The sequence below is a fragment of the Molothrus ater genome, chromosome 13, assembly GCF_012460135.2.
Source record: "Molothrus ater isolate BHLD 08-10-18 breed brown headed cowbird chromosome 13, BPBGC_Mater_1.1, whole genome shotgun sequence".
Lineage (NCBI taxonomy): Eukaryota > Metazoa > Chordata > Aves > Passeriformes > Icteridae > Molothrus > Molothrus ater.
In genome coordinates this window covers 11,088,755-11,106,581 of record NC_050490.2, presented here as the reverse complement: position 1 = coordinate 11,106,581, position 17,827 = coordinate 11,088,755, and the positions used below count along the sequence as shown (strand labels likewise).

Sequence of the window (17,827 nt, the reverse complement as noted above, 5' to 3'; positions counted from 1 at the left end):
TTGGAAGGGTATTTAATGCTCCATAATAATTTAATTCCAAGTCCTAGTCAAAACATTAGCACTTTAAATTCCTATAAAGAGGTTTTCTACAATTTCTTCTTTTAGTCTGAGGATCCCAGTTTCAGAGCCTCTGGTGAGAGGTGGCCCAAAGCTGTACCAACCATCACAGCTCAGACACTGGAGAAGAGCTGCAGGAATGGAACATGCCCTGGCAAGAAGGGATGTAGCAATTCAGAGCATTCCCTAAGGAGCCACTAGCAGCTGAGTTCCCAGGGTCCCAGTGACAATTTAGACTGCTGAAGCTCCTGTGCAAGGCTGAAGTAAAAACACTGCTTGCCTCCCTGGAAGAGAGACAGCAAAAGTGATGCTCCTCTGTCCTATCAAGGTTAAATCAATGCCACAGGTTCAAATACCAGAACAAAGCCTGCTCTTTGTTAGGGTATCATCATCTCTGAGATTGAGAAGAGTTTGGCTCAGTGCTCAAAAACCGAAACAAGGAGGAGGGAAGGGTAGAGCAAGGAAATCACTTTGCCATTGACTGGTTTTATACCCCCAGTTCTGTGCCAGGGCAGTCAGCTCTGTCAGGCACTCACCTCCTGCACTGGCTTCTCCTGGCAGTGCCCTGGGTGTATTCACCTCACCTTGCAGCACAGGAGTGCAGAGCAGTCACTCTCACACATCTCTTGAGTATTTCTACTAAGCTTTGTAAGTTTTCTCTCTCAGAGACCTTAAGCTAGCCCTGCATCCCGAGAAATGTTGTTTTCTCCTTATTTACTCATCACTGGTACCTTAGCACCTTTCTCTTTTCCTTTCAGTCTCTTTTCATGGGCACTGCTTCCATTTAGTTTGTTTTTCTCTGTTGCCTCACCCCTCATTATCACTCACCTCTATGCCTTAGGTTTCTTTCAGTTTCCATTTTGTTCTAACACTTCTCTCTACCTCTGCTGGATGGCCTGCTGCAAAACCTGAGCAAACCTCATACATACACACACCCACACTTTTTCCAGAAGGTCTAATCATGATGTTCATGCCAATGCTCAGCCAAACTCAGAGGTACCAAGAATTGTTCAGCTGTTGTTCCATTTTTGTTGCATAAGTGTCAAAAAACATGTTTCCACAGCTAGGAGCAGTGGCTTGATAAATTGTTCAGAGAAATGATACTTAGGCGGGAAATGAAACATTTTAGAATAACCAGTTACTTTGTGCATCTACAGACGATAACAATTCATTCAATTTCCATCTTAAATATTCTCTCTCACAAGCCAGCTCCTCCTTCCCTTTTTCCTGATTGTGTCTCTCTTCTGTTCCCATCAAGAGATGTATCTACTTTTGTTCTCTTCAGTGTTCTGTTCAGGAGTCATTTATCGGTACACTCTCATGTTCTTTTATCAAAGTACAAGACTGGTTCATCCTGGTAACTTACAATTTCAACTCAAGGTTAAAAGAATAAAGAGTCCTAGGACAAAAAGACCATAGAGAACAGCCCAGAGAAGATCATGTACTTGCTGTTATTTTGAGAAACAGAAAATAACAAAAGGAGCAGGAAGAAAACAGCCAGAAAGAGATAAAAACTACCTTTGCTTTCAAGGAGGGTTGCAATAAACCTTTCCTTGAAAACCCACCTTTATCAACTTTGCTTCCAATCACATAGATAAGCACCCTTTATGACTCCACATTTCATTAAATTAGACCTTCTGCCTTTAAGTTGCAAAAGCACCTTCCCTCAGATGCCCTGACACCTGAACTTCAGAACACAACAGATAAACATCAGCACTTGCACTGACTGGGAACACTTGCCAAATGGCTTATAAGGTACTGAGTGCCAGGCTCAGAAAATGCAATACACCTTGGTTCTAAATCACCTGCAAGAGTAAAGGCTTTTGATTAGAAATCTGTCACTTAGACAAAATATCATCAGCATCTGTTTAACCCTTCATTTTTCAAATGGGACTTGAGTCTCCTCCTGCCTTCAGACCTGTCAGCAGCAAAACACTTTTTGATTTAAGCTTCAGGTGAGACCTCCAGCTCTACCAGGTAATGTTAAATACACGAGCTAGAAGTATACAGAATGTTTAATGTAATTGTAGCAGAAAATGTTTAAAGGAATATATTCCACCACTTAATAAACCTAAAAGGCTAAGTCCTCTCTCTTATAATGCATACTGTATTTGTTTTGAGATAATTTTCTTTACAAAGGTTTTTGACAGAAAAATATTAAGCAATCAGTAACCACATGCAGATAATTATGGCAGGACCTTCAAGTATAGCTGTAAAAAGTGTTTTTTATTTCTTTCCCATAACAGAGCAGCTTTCTCCACTTCCTAATTACACACATTCCTTATTCCTTTTAACCACTAGCACAAAGTTTAGACATTAGCCACTGAACAGTGTGAAAGGAAATGTGCTGTACATTTAAAGGAAAAAAGAGCAGCTGTCACAAAGCAGTCACTTGATTCCAGCCACAGAGACCTAGAACACCTCAATGGCAGTGGCCCAGCACTTGGTCCAGTAAAGAACAATTCAAACACAATTCTTCCCCCTCTGCTCCCCCATGGTCTCTTCACAAATGAGCTGGACCACCCAGTGATTAATGGAACTTGTTATTAACTAACCCAGACACTCTACCCAGCAATATCATTATCCTGAAATTGGACTTTTACCTCTGAGCCCTACAGGCTCTTAAACCAGCTGAACTGGGGCTCAGCCCCTGCTTCTAGGTCTGTAATTCTGAGACACATAGTAATTGTCTAAAGTCTTAAATGCTTTAAACTTGAAATCCCTATCAGACTTGGCATCCTTCCCAGGTAACTACACTGCCTTTCTGAGTGCACCCACTAACTGCAATTTTCACTTTAACTGTTTGACCACAGCAGTGGGATGAAAAAGTAAGAAACACAGGCTTCACAAAGGCACTTCCAAACCACAGTGCTTTTACACTTGATGCCTTTGGTAGCTACTGAACTTTGGAGGCAGCATAACCACTGAGAAGTGCCTTCCAGAAACTGTGTCCATCTCATGGCAAACTCAGTTTTTCAAGTTACCCACATGCCATCTACTCCTCCTTGCCTATAAATCCAATTTGTGGCAAAATCCAGACACATTTCAACAACAAAAATCATATTCCTAAATAAAACCTTCATCTCTATGTCATTGCATAAACCATGGAGCTCCAGCAACTCTCTCTCATGCTTTCTCCAGACTTGTTCCAATTCTCTGCACAGAAAGATTTCCCAATGCCCTTTATTGACTTCAAATGTGGTCCTTCCAAGCAGCACTAAAAGATCATTCCTACTTACTGCAACTGTTCAGTCAGAACATAAATAGTTGTTCTGAAGCAAGCCCAAATGAATACAGCTCTGAGGCCAATATTTCTACACATGACAAAACAGCCACTCCAGTTTGACAACTGTACTTAGTCTTTAATCAAATCTTTAAAAGTATTGAAAAAGGAGAGTAAGATACTGAACCCTGAGAAAATGGAGGCAAATGGCATCAATCAAACAGGTCATTAGCATGAGATGGTACATACACCAATGCAATGCTGCCCATGTGCTTAAATTAGATGCACACAGATATTGAAGAAAACTATTATCATGGACAAAGGACAGTCTTGTTCATATATGAATAAAGTACAAGACTCTAGACTCTATAATGTGATTTTGCATTTCTATAGAGAGTGACTCATTTCGCACCAGGCGGTGACACGTCACACTATTACTGAGCACTTTAGCCCAACTTGTCTGCTACAGCTATTCTTCAGCACATGATTGTACAACAAAAACTACTTTGTACTGCAAAACCTTGAACTCTTCCTGACAAACCTCCACTGTTTCCTAAAGAACTCAATAGTGATGCTTACACATGCATTTCTACATCTAGAAATTCAAAGTCATCATTATTGTACACATCTCTAAGGGAAAACACCTTTGAAAGAATTCAAATGTAATAAACTAACCAATCTAAATTTTTGGACACAGACACATTATTTGCTCTGCAAGCCTACTTGAAAAAATGTAACAGTGTCAGACTCAAGACTGCCCATTTTTTAGAAGATACAGGTGCTTTTAATGAGAAAACCTGATTACATTAAAGTCTCTGACAGTAATTTAAATTATTGATGTAAGACTTTAAATAGCCAAGAACAATGACGAACCTGAAACCGTGAATCTCCATGCTCCACACTTTTACTTCCACATTTCATTACGCAAATCTAAAATACTGTTCCCTAATCTGTTTGCAATCTTGTTTGTGAAAGTGAACATACCCTAAAAAGAGAACTGTAAAGCCATGAAAGGGCTGTAAAAAGATACCTGTAGTGATTATCCTTCCTCACTTTTTAATTTCACTGACTTCTCACTCAGTTCCAAACTCATGATTAAAAAAACATTCTTTGAAAAGTAAATTTTGGGGTTTTTTATTCTAAACTATGGCCTCCCATCTCATTGTGTTGGCAGTTGCTTGTCCAGCCAATATAATGCAACTGAATGTGCACAAGCACTGCAGAGAAGTAGAGTTAGTGGGTGCATCCCACAGACCCATCCTCCTCAGGGTGACCAGCACAAGCAGCACCTCAGTGCTTGTCAGAACCATTTTCTGCCTCTTTCAGCATTTTGTTTCAGGTAAAACTGGGCACTATTTCATTCTGTTTCCTGTGCATGGAGAGGAGTTGGAGCTGTGAATGACAAGTTACACACTGCGTGCATTCCACTGGCTGTTACCACATTAACACTTCTTCCTCCCTCCACAGGTTCCAAGTGCAAAATTTCACTTGGCAGCAATATCGTTCTGATTTGGCCTTAAAACAATCCCCCTTTCTGAAGCTGTTCCCTGTGCTTGTAAGGAAGGTGTGGCTTCCTTTTTGACCTACTCATATATATCCACTGCAAAGATGAGAGAGGGTGATTGTACCATAAAACAAAATCCTTAAAATCAGAGATTTAAATAACCCCTTTACACACTTCCTTTCCAAGTAATATGAGAACCTTTCATGTTATCTTCTTCCTCCTCACTCCTGTGTGATTTAAGATGTTTTTATATTGGATGTCTCTCATGACTATATTTAAAAATTGCTTTTACAGATGCTAATAAGTAATTGTGAAAAAAGTCCCTTAAAACATTCTGTTTTGCCCAGAGTACTGAGAGAACAGGAGAAGTTACACCATATTTTTTACTGATTATCTTGCCCCTTGCTACCCTTAACAATGTCACCCTGACCTGTGTCTCTGCTGTACATCACTTGTCCCAGTAGTGCTTACTCCAGTCGAGCAGAACTTCCCTCCCCAGACTCTCCTCTCAGCTGAAATAAAGGCACTCCTTCCTCCACTTAAGAAATGTGTCCATCTCTCCTTCAACAGCATTCTCAGTCTTTTGCTGAAGCCTGGCTGAAGTCTCTCAGATCTCACGCAGCTTGAGGTGCTGCTTTCATCAGGAACATTGCTTTTACCTACATCCAGGCTGATGATTTCACTTAAACCACTCAACTGTCCTGTCTGGATTCCAGGCTTGCTGGATTAGGGATAGATCTTTTTTCCCTCACATGAGATATTATCATCATCACAACATTCACCATTAACCCAGGGTGAGCTGGTAGCAGAGATTCCTTGTGGGCTCATCATTCAGAACTCCAGCGAGATACAAATCCCTTACAAAGCAGAATTTATTCTACTCTCTGAACAAAACATTCTAATAATCATTAAGGCACTTTCTCACAGCTGCTTAGCCTTCTCTAAATCCTTTTCATCCCTGTCGAGACATTGCCTCCATTTCCCTTTCACTGGTAGCAGCAACTCCTGTGTGCTGTGAGCTCTTCAGTGGGTTAATCCACCTGAAAGCTGCTCACACACTGGAGCTGGGTTGACTTTGAGATGGATAAGCTGCCTCCAGCAGCTCAGTGTGTGTGATCACACAAGCACCCAGAGCTGACTCAAGGAGGTGGACAGGACCTTACCCTGAAGGTAGAGCAAAGCAACCACAGCCTAGGTTCAGGGTGATGCAAGTTGCCATGGAATTTTGTGCTGCACCTGACAGCATCCAGCCGTTAAAATGACTGCACAAACATTGTTCCTGCACAAGCAGTGCAAAGGTGTGTGTACAGTGAGGGGGTCTGACTTCTTTAATGACCTCTCTGCCCTAAATCAGTACACTCTACATTACCATTCAATACCTCTTCATTTCTGCTCACTTCCTACAACAGCTGCAATTGCCACCAGTCTAGTGAAAATCTATGCTCTGCCTTGTTCTAGGGAATGTTGGCATATTGTCAGTCATAGTTCTGGAAGAGAGCACCACTCTGATTCATAGCTCCTGAGAGGAACTGAATACACTCCATGTTCCCAGAACATTATGTGACCAGTTCCAGCACAATGCCCTGGAATTAAACCCAAAAACTTGATCCTTCACTCTTTTCTCAGGTTAAACTACCTAGCTCGTTCAAGAAGATGGCTCCCACTAAATACATCACTGATGGTAGCACAAGCCTGAACTCAGGGGGGTCCAGTCAGCTTTCAGCACATCAAGAGTCACAGACCTACCCACAGATGTAAAGCTGGACAAGTATTTTACACCTTACTGTAACCATAACCCAGTGTGGCACCCTGCAGCTGGGTCCTGCATGATGTCTGACTAGGTTACATTGCTATAGAATAGCCAATTGCACCATTTTTCTGTGAGAGTAACATGCTGTTGTTGGTATTTCTTTTACACCATTTTAAACAAAAAAAATGTCCTAGTTTGTCAAATAGGAGAGATCAAGCAACAAAATTATCATAGCCTGCATATGCAGAACAAGAAATTAAAATCCTTAAAACATGTAAATATTTTTTCTTCTTAAAACATGTAACTACACTGCATAATTCATGAATACCCAATTGCCCTCCTGCATTTCCACCACCAGAGACTTCTGCTTATTCGACAGCTTTATTGAAAATCTATTTAAATACAAATCAGCTGATCTAAAAGTTCAATTTTTTTTTTAAGGCTGAATACATTGGGACATCTTATTAGGACACCAAGCACTTACACATCTTCAACGCCCACATGCATGATTAGAAAGATCACTTACACACAACTGATGTCAGAGAGCCCTGTCAAAGAGCAGGAGAAAGTCATGGATAACCTAATTCAGTTTCTGTAAAGCCAGAATATATTCACATCACCTTTGCTCAAGTCACACCTATTCACTTACATTCACCACCAAAGCAGTTTATTTGAGTCTTAGCAATTTCTTGGCAAATAGTTTTAATAGTTTAAGTGCAATAGTTTAATAGTTTTAGTGCAAACTAACTACAGGATAAGCAACACAGACAAGATGTGGGTATTTTTAATAGTGACTTAAAGCTTAAAGCTCAAAGCTTATGTATTTGGGCCAAATATTTTTAAATTTGTCAAAGTACAAGGGCTGCTAGCACTAAAAGATATGTTGCAAATACTTAGTTTTAAAAGTTACTATATGACTACATATTTATCTAAACTAAGAACATCCTTGGCAGTGCCATAGCTTAAAGTGACAGTTTTAGTGAATCCATTACCAGCAAAAATGTGGTCAAGATCATTCCCTACAGAGCCCCAGGAGAGCTGTGCAGAGGAAGCAGAACAAGACTGTCAACAGAAGCTGTACACAGCCAGATACACCAACAGTCAAAAATGGTAATTTTAAGTTGATTTGCTTTAGAATTAACTTCTCCTCACATTAGCATGCTATTTCTCATCACCACATCTGCATGTTTATCAGCAAGTCTACATTTTATGCATGAAAAGTGACAAATAATCTGTTTATTGCTCTTTCAGAAACTACTTCCCAGACAGTAATTCTTACAGAACCCCATTCCACATAATCAAGTAAGAAATTTGTCCTTCAATGTTATTAAACTGCTGCTTACATGTTTTAGCACTTAAGACAAGCTGTGTGGATTTGAAATCACTATAAAATGGACTGAGAACTCCTCCTCATACCCTTACTTTTTACTGCACATTATTTTGATTTAAATGGCATCATTCCTACTTATCTGAGCTGCCAGTCCTGTAGCTTCCTGTGCTTTTGGTACAGTGTGAAACACCCACGTTCTTCTGCCACAGTCAGCCCCCACTACTTGATACTCAAGGCAACCTACCTGGTTATGCTGTACAAGGGTTGCACACCTTCCCTTTGAATCAGCAAGCATATTGTCTGTGCTTCTTGACAGGTATCTTGTTTGATTTTTTTTTAAAGGCATTTTAGTTCACAGTTTTCCCAAGCCGAAGTTCATAACCAGTATCAGAGCACTGTGAAGCAATGTACTTCCAGTTCCTGGGTCTGCTACAAATGCAACTGAATTTTTAATGGTCTTAAAAAGTCTCATTCCTCAAATATTTTGAAAAGTCCATCAATGTGCTCCTTGCAGCACTGCTGACTGAGCAAGGACCCATGGAGGCCCTTAGAAGCACCACCCATGGGAAAAAAGAAAGAACTTAAGATTATCTTACTCTTTGCTAATGCAACCTATGCTCATCATGAGTTGGGAAACCTAAATGGAAGACACAAGTCTCAAGCACTTTCTTGTATCAGAAAGTTTGCAATAATCCATGCTCCTTTTCATTCACTTAATAGAAAACCTCCATGTATCACAGTGAAAAGTGAAGAAAAAACCCCCTCATCCATTGCTTCATCAGTTTGTTCACCATGACTAGTTTGGAAAGGAAGTCACTGTATGTTTTTGCCTTATTTTCGTAACTCTGTTTCAAAACCTGCCAGTGGTTTTAGGCAGCAAGACATTGGTACACACAACACCACAAACTTGAATGTAATTGGGGATAATAGGGCTCCTCAGCTCCATTTCTAAGAAAGACACACACTGTCCTGAACCTCCTCAAGGCACAGCTCTTTTCATCCATGGGACAGAAAAGAGCTTCCCTCAGCACTCCCACAGAACTGACCTCCACTGTTATCAAATTAAACAAATGACAGAGAAAACTGAAATAATTTCCAACTATAATTTACACACAGAACACAGACCCCTGCAGAATTCCCCAATGAGCTATAAAGCTCCAGTGCAAATGAGGTCAAAAGGCTCTGTCCTCCTCTGGGGGGGCACATGGCTTTGCAGCAAGAAATTCCTACAGAAAAGGCAGCACATCCATCAGTAGCAAAACAAGCCAAGTCCCATGAAACAGAAACCTTTAACCACAGCTGAACAGATCACTGAAGGGAAACTCTTAATCATCAAACTCACAATGAAAATGCCATGATTCTTGCATTCTCCAGACAAAACAAAGCAGTAGATATGGCCCTTTGGATCCTACATAGTTACTAAAATGTACAGGAAAATAAAGCAAGTAGGGATTATTCAGAAGCCAAATCCATAAAATGATAAACAGTCAATCTTAAAGGTAAGTAACAGCTGCTGTGTTCCAGTGCCTCAGGCAGTCAGTCATCCAAGTAGATCACACCAAACACAGAATTCATCCTAACATCTTTAAAAATATTATTTTCTTTGGAAGAAATTTCACAAGAGGAGACTGGAACTGCTGGTTCTGAGTTGATGAAAGGTCAATTTCCTCATTTAATGGGTCTCTTTCCCCCCTCCCCCTGCACACATCTCTTGTGACCCAGATGCCAAGCTGGCAGGTGCTACATGCTCTGCAGGAAAGAAAGACAAAGTGTTCCCGTGTTTGTGTGTTCTCTGACCATACAGATGGCACACACACCAAATTTCACTTTCTAGCTCTATAAACAGGATGGCAAAAGGCAAATCATAATTTTGAATCAAAGCACTGACTTTGTGACTCCCAATCCAACATTTTGTTTATGGCACTTAGTACATTTCACACGCACACACACACATTCTCTGCTGAGGGGATACCATCACCCAAAAATCCCAGCTTCTAAAAGATTGCTTGCCCATTCCAGAGGGTACTAAATACAGTAAAGGTAATTGAAAATATCATGTTCAGCCTTGCCAAACTTTCAGTCAGTGAAATTACATCACATTTATATGGAAACATTAAACCAAACCAATATCTACATTTTGCATTTATCAATACATATGCAAAATTACTTTTAAAAACAATATTTGTTTTAAACACAGTGACTGGACATTGCATCTATAGTCTAGAATCACAAAATCTACTTTTGGATCTACCACTGACCAGCTCCTTATCCTTGAACTCATGTCACTTTCTTGTACCATATTTATTGGCAACTGTAAGGAAAAGAATGAGAACAGTAAGACCTACCAGCCTTTGCAAAACACTCACAAGGGAATAAAGGGGCTGTTACTACCTAGGACCATTACAACTGGTTTTTATATATATTTTTTTCCCTTTGTTAAGAAAAAAATTTAAAAATACCTTCTCTACTTTTTTACCTTAGATCTGTAACCTGACTGCAAACATAGAAAACAAAATTTTAGAACCCTTTGATTTCCTTTGAGTCCTGGCTTTCTTAAGTCATGTTCAGTTGTTAACCAGACTAATTTCACTGTAGTCATTACAGTTCATTAAACACAAGTACAGTATCAAAAATGCACCTTAATTAGGATGGTAAGGAAACAGAATTGATTCTCCTCAGAGGCTTGGCATTGTCCTTTGAATAGCAAGTATGTAAGGCCAAGTTATTTTTGTGTTTCACGTGCACAGCTGCTGCTATCTGAGATGCTGCAGGAAATTAACTGGGATATTCTCCCACCAATGCATAAACCTCTTAGTAACTCTGATAACAGAAACATGTACACAGTGAAAGGACACTAGGGCTCTAGAAAATCGAATAGAAGGTGTAACCTGATATTTGAATGGCTCTTTTCTAAGTGGACTTCTGAAAAGCATTGTTAAAACCTACAGGTTCAATTCTCAACCAGCCATAAAACTCCAGCAGTGCCTTCCTCTCCATGAACAGAAAAGAGACCAATGAGAACTCAGCACAATATAGAATTAGACTATGGCAATAAACTGGGGTGAAAGTGGCATTAACATAAACAGAAGCACTTTGTCCTTAACATTATCATTATAAGAGCAAGTCTGGGGTTTATATACTTTTTACAGAAGCTATGAAGAACGGGATGCATTTTATATTTTATTTACATGTGTGTTTACAGAAAGTGCAGGTGCACTGCAACTCCACGTAACTCCAAGTGCTGCTAAAGAAAATCCCAGTGCAGTGCTGCTGCTGGCCTTGCCCTGGCTGTTTGTTTTTCAGCACTGCAGGATTCTCAGGAGCTGCACTGCAATGTATTACCCAGCATGTGCCGCAGTGACTCAGGCAGCAGCAGGAGCCTGGCATGGAGTGCCAGCTCTCACTCCAACTTTCAGGATGCCTGTGCAAAACTCTACAGCAAAGCCAAGCTATAAAAGGAGATGAATTCAAGGAGAAAGTTCAGCTCCCACTCTATTATGCCACTCTCTATTCTTTTTCAATGCCTTTCAGACTTTAATATATAAATATTTTATGGGTAAAATATAAATAACCTCCTTCCAAATAGCAGCTGCATCTCTGCTAAGTTTCTGAGTTACTGCATTATGATCCCCTCTTGCAGGCTGTGGGAGCTGCATTGTTAAAGGCTGCAGAGCACATGACCTCACCTTCTGCTAACTTGTACTGTGCTAACTGAAGCACTCACAGCTTCTTTTTGCTACACTTCTGCCTTACTGCCAGGCCACCTTAGCAGCTGATAAATATAACTGCAGAAGTACAGTTATTCATTTAAAAACATATCAGACAAGAAACTAAATTCTTTTGTCCTTTTCACCACTGTTCTCCTTCCACAATTCTGTAAGATTTGAAGAAAAGTAAATCCAACTATCTAATAAAATCTAGGAACAGGACAGAAGCTTTCTCTGCACTACTGTCATGGATTTATCATTCCCAATTCACACTGACTGTGAAAGGACAGTATCTCTAACACACTGTATGATAACAGCTTATAGCCCTAGGAAATAAATATAACTAGATGTAGGCAATAAAGTTTCCCTTCACATCTCACTGTCAAGTTCAAGTTCTCCTTGTATACAGTTTACCAAAATATTTCCTTTGCTATCGAGCCCTTGTGTAATTGAAGTTTTTTGTGTATTAACTCAATGTCAACATGGACCTTAAAGAGGCTTAAATATTATGTCTAGGCTAGTATCTAGAGCATAACAGAAAAGAAAAATAGTCAAGAGAACAAGAAAAGAAAATCACCAAAAAACACCACCACCACCCCTAATAATCTAACAACAAAATCCAATCACACAACTTATTCTGTCTGGGGAACAAGGTGGTCGTGGTTGATCTGGTTTTCACTCCAACAGATGGGATCAAAATGCCACACAAATCAATGGAGAAAAGCCAGAAATCTGGGATATATGAAGCAGCATCCCTGCAACTGTTGGTGACAGCTGAAAGTTTAAAAAAGATTAAAAAATAGAAAAAGGCCATTTAAAAATTGCTAAAAAAATTGCAGCACTTGAAAAGACAAATGCCATTCAGGATACATAAGAAATTAAAACACAGAGCATATTACTTATATATTTATTGCACTAGGTTGAAGATTTTGATTGTTTTGGTTAGAAAATCTGCTTCCCCTTACGCTCTGTCTATAGAAAACAGAACCAGCTCCTGGCTCACACTCTCTTGGAGCTTTTCTTCCTTCACTGACAATGGGAGAAGGTTTAAGGACCCAGCCTGCAGAGGCTACAGTAGCTGTTGATGACCACATTACAAAGAAGACAATAATTGTGAATATTGGCAGATGTGTTTCTTTTCTCAGAAAAGCATTACTTTCCACTACCTCTAAGAACCTAAGCCTAAGAAATATTACATGAATAAGTTGTTGAAAGTGAAAGTGCTCTATACACAGCTTTCAGCTACAATTTAAAAAATATTTTTTTTTAAGTGTGAATTGAAAATCAACAGATTTCCTATGGCAGTATCAGGACTGAGCTTTCAAAACACCCTAAGGGAGGGAGGTTCTGAGCTCACCTGCCTCCAAGCACTTTGAAAAATCACAAACCATTACAGAGAGATCCTAGCCTGGTTTTAGAGCACAGCAGAAATTAGAAATTAATCTGACACCTATTAAGGCTTTCTTATTCACTCTCTGTGCTTCTTGCTTTTCTAAGCTCTAAAAATACTCCCAGCACACATCAGAAGATGCAGGCCTCCCACCACCTGGGTTATCCCACATACATGCACAGAGAGCCAGGCCTGCAGAAGCAGCAGGCAGAGACACACACCTACATCAAAAGCTTTCAAACTGAAAACAGGAAAACAGATCTGATCTGGCAGGGGCTGAAAGCAACAGGACACAAACTCTCACTGCAAACAAAACTCCACAAAACTTAATTTAAAAAATATATTTAAAAAAAAAAGTTGAATTTTATGGGAGTTGCACATGAATTAATCAGGCCTGAGAAACAGCCTGCCCTGCTTATCAGCCAGTGAGAGGTGGTAAGACACTTCACAGGTTCTGCTTGGTATTTCATGAGTTAAATGAGTAATAGTCAAGGAATCATCACTGATATTTAATGGAAAGAATGGAAGAGATCCTCATTGCAGATCATTTTCAATTAAAGAACTTCAATTTAAACTTATAACCTAAGTAGAAAGCACAGTAAAGAAAACTCTAATAACATGAAGGGTGTTATCACTTCATAACAGACACAGAAACTTTGAGATACATCCCAGCTTCAGGTCTATCCATGCCATGACACCAGGGGAAGCAATCATTAGGGGACAGATAATGGAGTAGCACAGCAGCTTTATCTACTGAATGTACAGAAAAACAGCTCAAACTCTACTCATCTTGTGTTAGATGTGTAACACAAGAGCTGTCTTCTAGATCTCACTGCCTGACACTTCAGTGAAACCAAACATGCAATTTTCAGTGGAAAATAAAAACAATTGGGTAAAAAATTCTAGGGGAAAACCACCCAAACACTTCCTGTGAATTACTGGATTACAAACAGACAGACCCATGGTGATTTTTACTACACCAGCCAAGTTTGCAATGGCTTGTCATGCCTGATTTTGGCAAGTGCATTAGTAACCATAAAAAGTTAGCTGCTGACCTTTCATAAAGGAAACACTCATTTACTTTAGTGTAACTTCAGACAAACCAAACTGACAAACATCAGACAAACATCCCAAAACCTCAACTGTGTGTATCAAATCATAAGTAATTTTTGTTTTCCTGGACTCCTGCACTTAGAATTTAAGCCTACACACAAAGGTGGTCACCACTAGTCAGCAAAAGCTGTACATACACAGGCTTTTTACAAGCACAAAACTGAAATGCAGTTTTTAGCAAAAAAGTTCAGTGGTTCATTAAGAGCAAGCAGAGTTTAGAATAACTCCATTTATTCTACCTAATATTTTTATAACTATGTATCTATACTACTCTATATTTCATTTAGAATTGTAATTTATTTTCATTGAACAGAAGTCTACTTCAGCATGGAAATAGTATATATGTATCTTGCCATTTTTGATATTTAGTCACATTTCTGAATGAACTGTTAAAAACAGACTGTCTTAATAAACTTACTTCAGCCTTCAGATTTTTTTGTCCTTAGGTTCTGTCAGCTTTCAAATATTATTCTTATTCCTTAATCACATGTCCTGACAGTAGTCTCATTCCCTCCAGTATTCCTCAATGTCCTCTGGGACATTTGCCAGTTTTTGTCATCTGCCCCCATTCTCCTTTGGGAACACTAAAGGAATTAATTTCATTCTTTCCCCAAGCAATGCCTGTCTCTGCTGTTAACAGTTACCACTGGCATCTTTCATCCACTCAATACACAAAGGTCTCTGTCTCCTTAAGTGATCCCACAGTACTTGGAAATTTAACAAATCTTCTGTAGCGAAATACCTCTCATGCTCTGCATTTTCTTGCTTTAGCATTTTGTAAAAGAATTCTTCTAAAAGATGGAATCCCAATATTGCCATTTTTCATGTTCCACCTTATTTTTGTTAGTTCAAAAACTTTATGCATCTGGGCATGACTGAGCCTCTGTGTGCCTGAGATAAGCAGTTTCATTGTTTAAACATGGCTGGTTTGATCTACTACATATATATGCTATTTCTTCTGTTATTTTCCCCAACATCTTATCTGAATTCTTACAGAATGAGCTTTTAAGAAGGGTCTTCTGTTACCTTATGTACAAAAAACCAAAAAACCAAACAGTATCTTATTCTTGAACTTGAATTTCCTAATAATGACAGACTTCTTCAATCAACTGATTTAAAATTTCTTGCATTTGAAAATAAGTTGAAATTTTACCTTTGACCCACCCTGACAAGAAGAATATTCTTATGAGTTATGCATTGCAGTTCCTTACAGTATGGAATATTGGAAGCCATACTGCAACTTTCCAATAAATGCAGTCCAATTCAATATATTCTACAGCTCCTTTCTGCCATTATTCCTACCTTTATCAGATCCCACCCATCCTTTTGTTTGTTTGTTTACCTGACATGTGAGCAGGATTAAGTAACCTGCACTGTACCAGTTGCTAGACAAGAGGGCTCTTGCTGTGGTTACCTCTCAAACTTCCTCAGTTATGTATCATCTGCTTCCTGAGTTGCAAACTCACTACAGCAAAGGCTGCATCACTTACCAGCATATCAGATGCAAAACAAGGCAAAATCTTTAATAAATCGTCCTTGGATTTGTTTACTGTACAGATCGAGCATTTTCTCAAAGGAACAGTGAAAGTTAACTAAAAGATAACAATTCACAACATTTTTCAGGATCAGTACATTTCGTGAAAGAGAGCACAGTACTGAAACATTACATACAAATATTTATCATCTCTGTATCCAAACAAAGTGCAGATTCTGCACTTGGGTTGCTGACAAGCCACATAGCTGAAGGAAGACCTAGAAAGACAACAGCCAAGCACTCAAAGAACCTTTATTTTCCTCACTCTCACCAAGAGAAGAGCAGCTGTCAGATTGCACTGAACTGGTCACAGACACTAATTTCGATATTACCATTATCATTAATGACAGCCAGCAGAATTACAGATCTCTTTGACTTGGAATGAGCAAGCAAAGCAGCTGAGACTTCCAAACACCTTCAGTGGAAGAATCCCACTGCAGGCACATCCTAAAGCCCCCGCATCAATGCAGGGTTTGGCACTGGCACCAACCTGCCATGGAATTCAACCAGGCTTCCTGCTTGGCAGAAAGGTGCTTCTCTCTTAAAAGAAACCAGCTAAACTATTAAAGCAAAGCACATAGAAAAGAGAAAAGAGATAAAGGGGTCAGAAGAAGATGAAGAGTCACTCTAGAGAAGAGTACAGGATCTAGAAAAGAAGGGAAAACTCTAGAAACATCTGATACCCTCTACAGGACAAACACACGGCATTCCAGGTAGGATAACAACCAGCAATTCGTGGCAGATCAAAACAATGAACTCTTTAGGGGAAAGCTGCTCCCATACACGCTGTAGCTTTAACTGAGGCCTCAAAACACGAACACGAACCCACGACTAAATAACAAATGTTATTAACTAAAGGAAAGACCTGAAGCCCCAAGCAAAAGAATGGAAGGGGCAACCTTCTGCTGTGAGAACCGCACAGGGAGCTGACAGGCAAAGCCACAGGCGCAGGACGCGGAGGTAACGCCGAGGGAAACACTCCCCGGGGTGCCGGGTTGATGCTGCCACAGACGGAGGGGGGACCCGCCGCCCGTGCGGGAGCGGGCGCTGGGCGAGCCGCCCATCACCAGCAAAGCCCGGCCGGCCCCGCCGCGGCCCCCGTACCTGGCTGGCTTTGTGGAACTGCTTCTTGAGCCCCGCCACCGACATGGTCCCGCCGCCGCTGCCCCGCGGCCGCCCGGGCCCAGGGCCGCCCGCGCCCGGCAGGTCCCCGCGCCCGGCCCGGCCTCGCGCTGCGCCGCCCGCGCGCCGCCGGGAGCATCGCCCTCCGCGCGCCCGGCCGCCGCCGCCCCATTGGCCACCGCCCGGCCACATGCAAATGTGGCGGCAACGCCGCCCGTCTATTGGCTGCTCGCCGAGATATGCAAATGAAACGCTGGGAGACGCCCACGCTGCGCTGTCGCATGGAGACAGCGGCGGGAGCCGGGCGGGGGCTGCGAGAGGACGGCGGCGGCGGGGAGCACCCACAGGGCATCCACAGAGCATCCCTCCAGCGGGGAGCACCCACGGGGCATCCACAGAGCATCCCTCCAGCGGGGAGCACCCACGGGGCATCCACGGGGCATCCCTCCAGCGGGGAGCACCCACGGGGCATCCACAGAGCATCCCTCCAGCGGGGAGCACCCACGGGGCATCCACAGAGCATCCCTCCAGCGGGGAGCACCCACGGGGCATCCACAGAGCATCCCTCCAGCGGGGAGCACCCACAGGGCACCCACAGAGCACCCCTCCCACGGGGAGCACCACCTGGGCATCCACAGGGCATGCACAGAGCATCCCTCCAGCGGGGAGCACCCACAGAACACCCCTCCCACGGGGAGCACCACCCAGGCATCCACAAGGCACCTCTCCTGTGGGGAGCACAGCCCTGGCAACAAAAGGCCAGTCAGCTGCCTGGTTTCATCTGTCTTATTTCTAATAAGGCTGAAAATGTCTCATTATGGGTCTGTCTCATTTCTTGTGGTTCAACGTAGCATCTATGTCTGAGCTCATTATCCTCAGGTCCATTATTGTAGGTGGCAATTTAATTATAGCTCTCAAAACATGACAGCTCTTGCAGCAGCCCTGAACACACCTGGCTGATGCTGTGCACCAGAAAAAATCCACTTGGTAGTGTGGCTCCATACCTGCAGTGATGCTGCTCAGGGTTCCAAAGGGCACAGTCTCTCACTCAGAAGAGCAGATAGACTAGAAAGAGCTCTGCTGAAAAGATGTTTTAG

At 41.4% G+C, this 17,827-nt stretch overlaps 1 protein-coding gene across 2 annotated transcripts in view; it reads right to left on the bottom strand.

The window, feature by feature from the left end:
• SH3GL3 (SH3 domain containing GRB2 like 3, endophilin A3) overlaps positions 1–17,827 on the bottom strand; it is a 57,463-nt gene that overhangs the window by 25,428 nt on the left and 14,208 nt on the right. Inside the window, exon 1 of one of the 2 annotated variants that reach the window (XM_036390011.2) lies at positions 16,713–16,838. The exons of the other annotated variant lie outside the window; for it this stretch is intronic. Coding sequence (XP_036245904.1) covers positions 16,713–16,757 — 45 coding nt within the window. The 5' untranslated portion in view covers positions 16,758–16,838. Of the gene's footprint in view, positions 1–16,712; positions 16,839–17,827 lie in introns of those variants that run through there. 2 annotated transcript variants of the gene reach the window in all.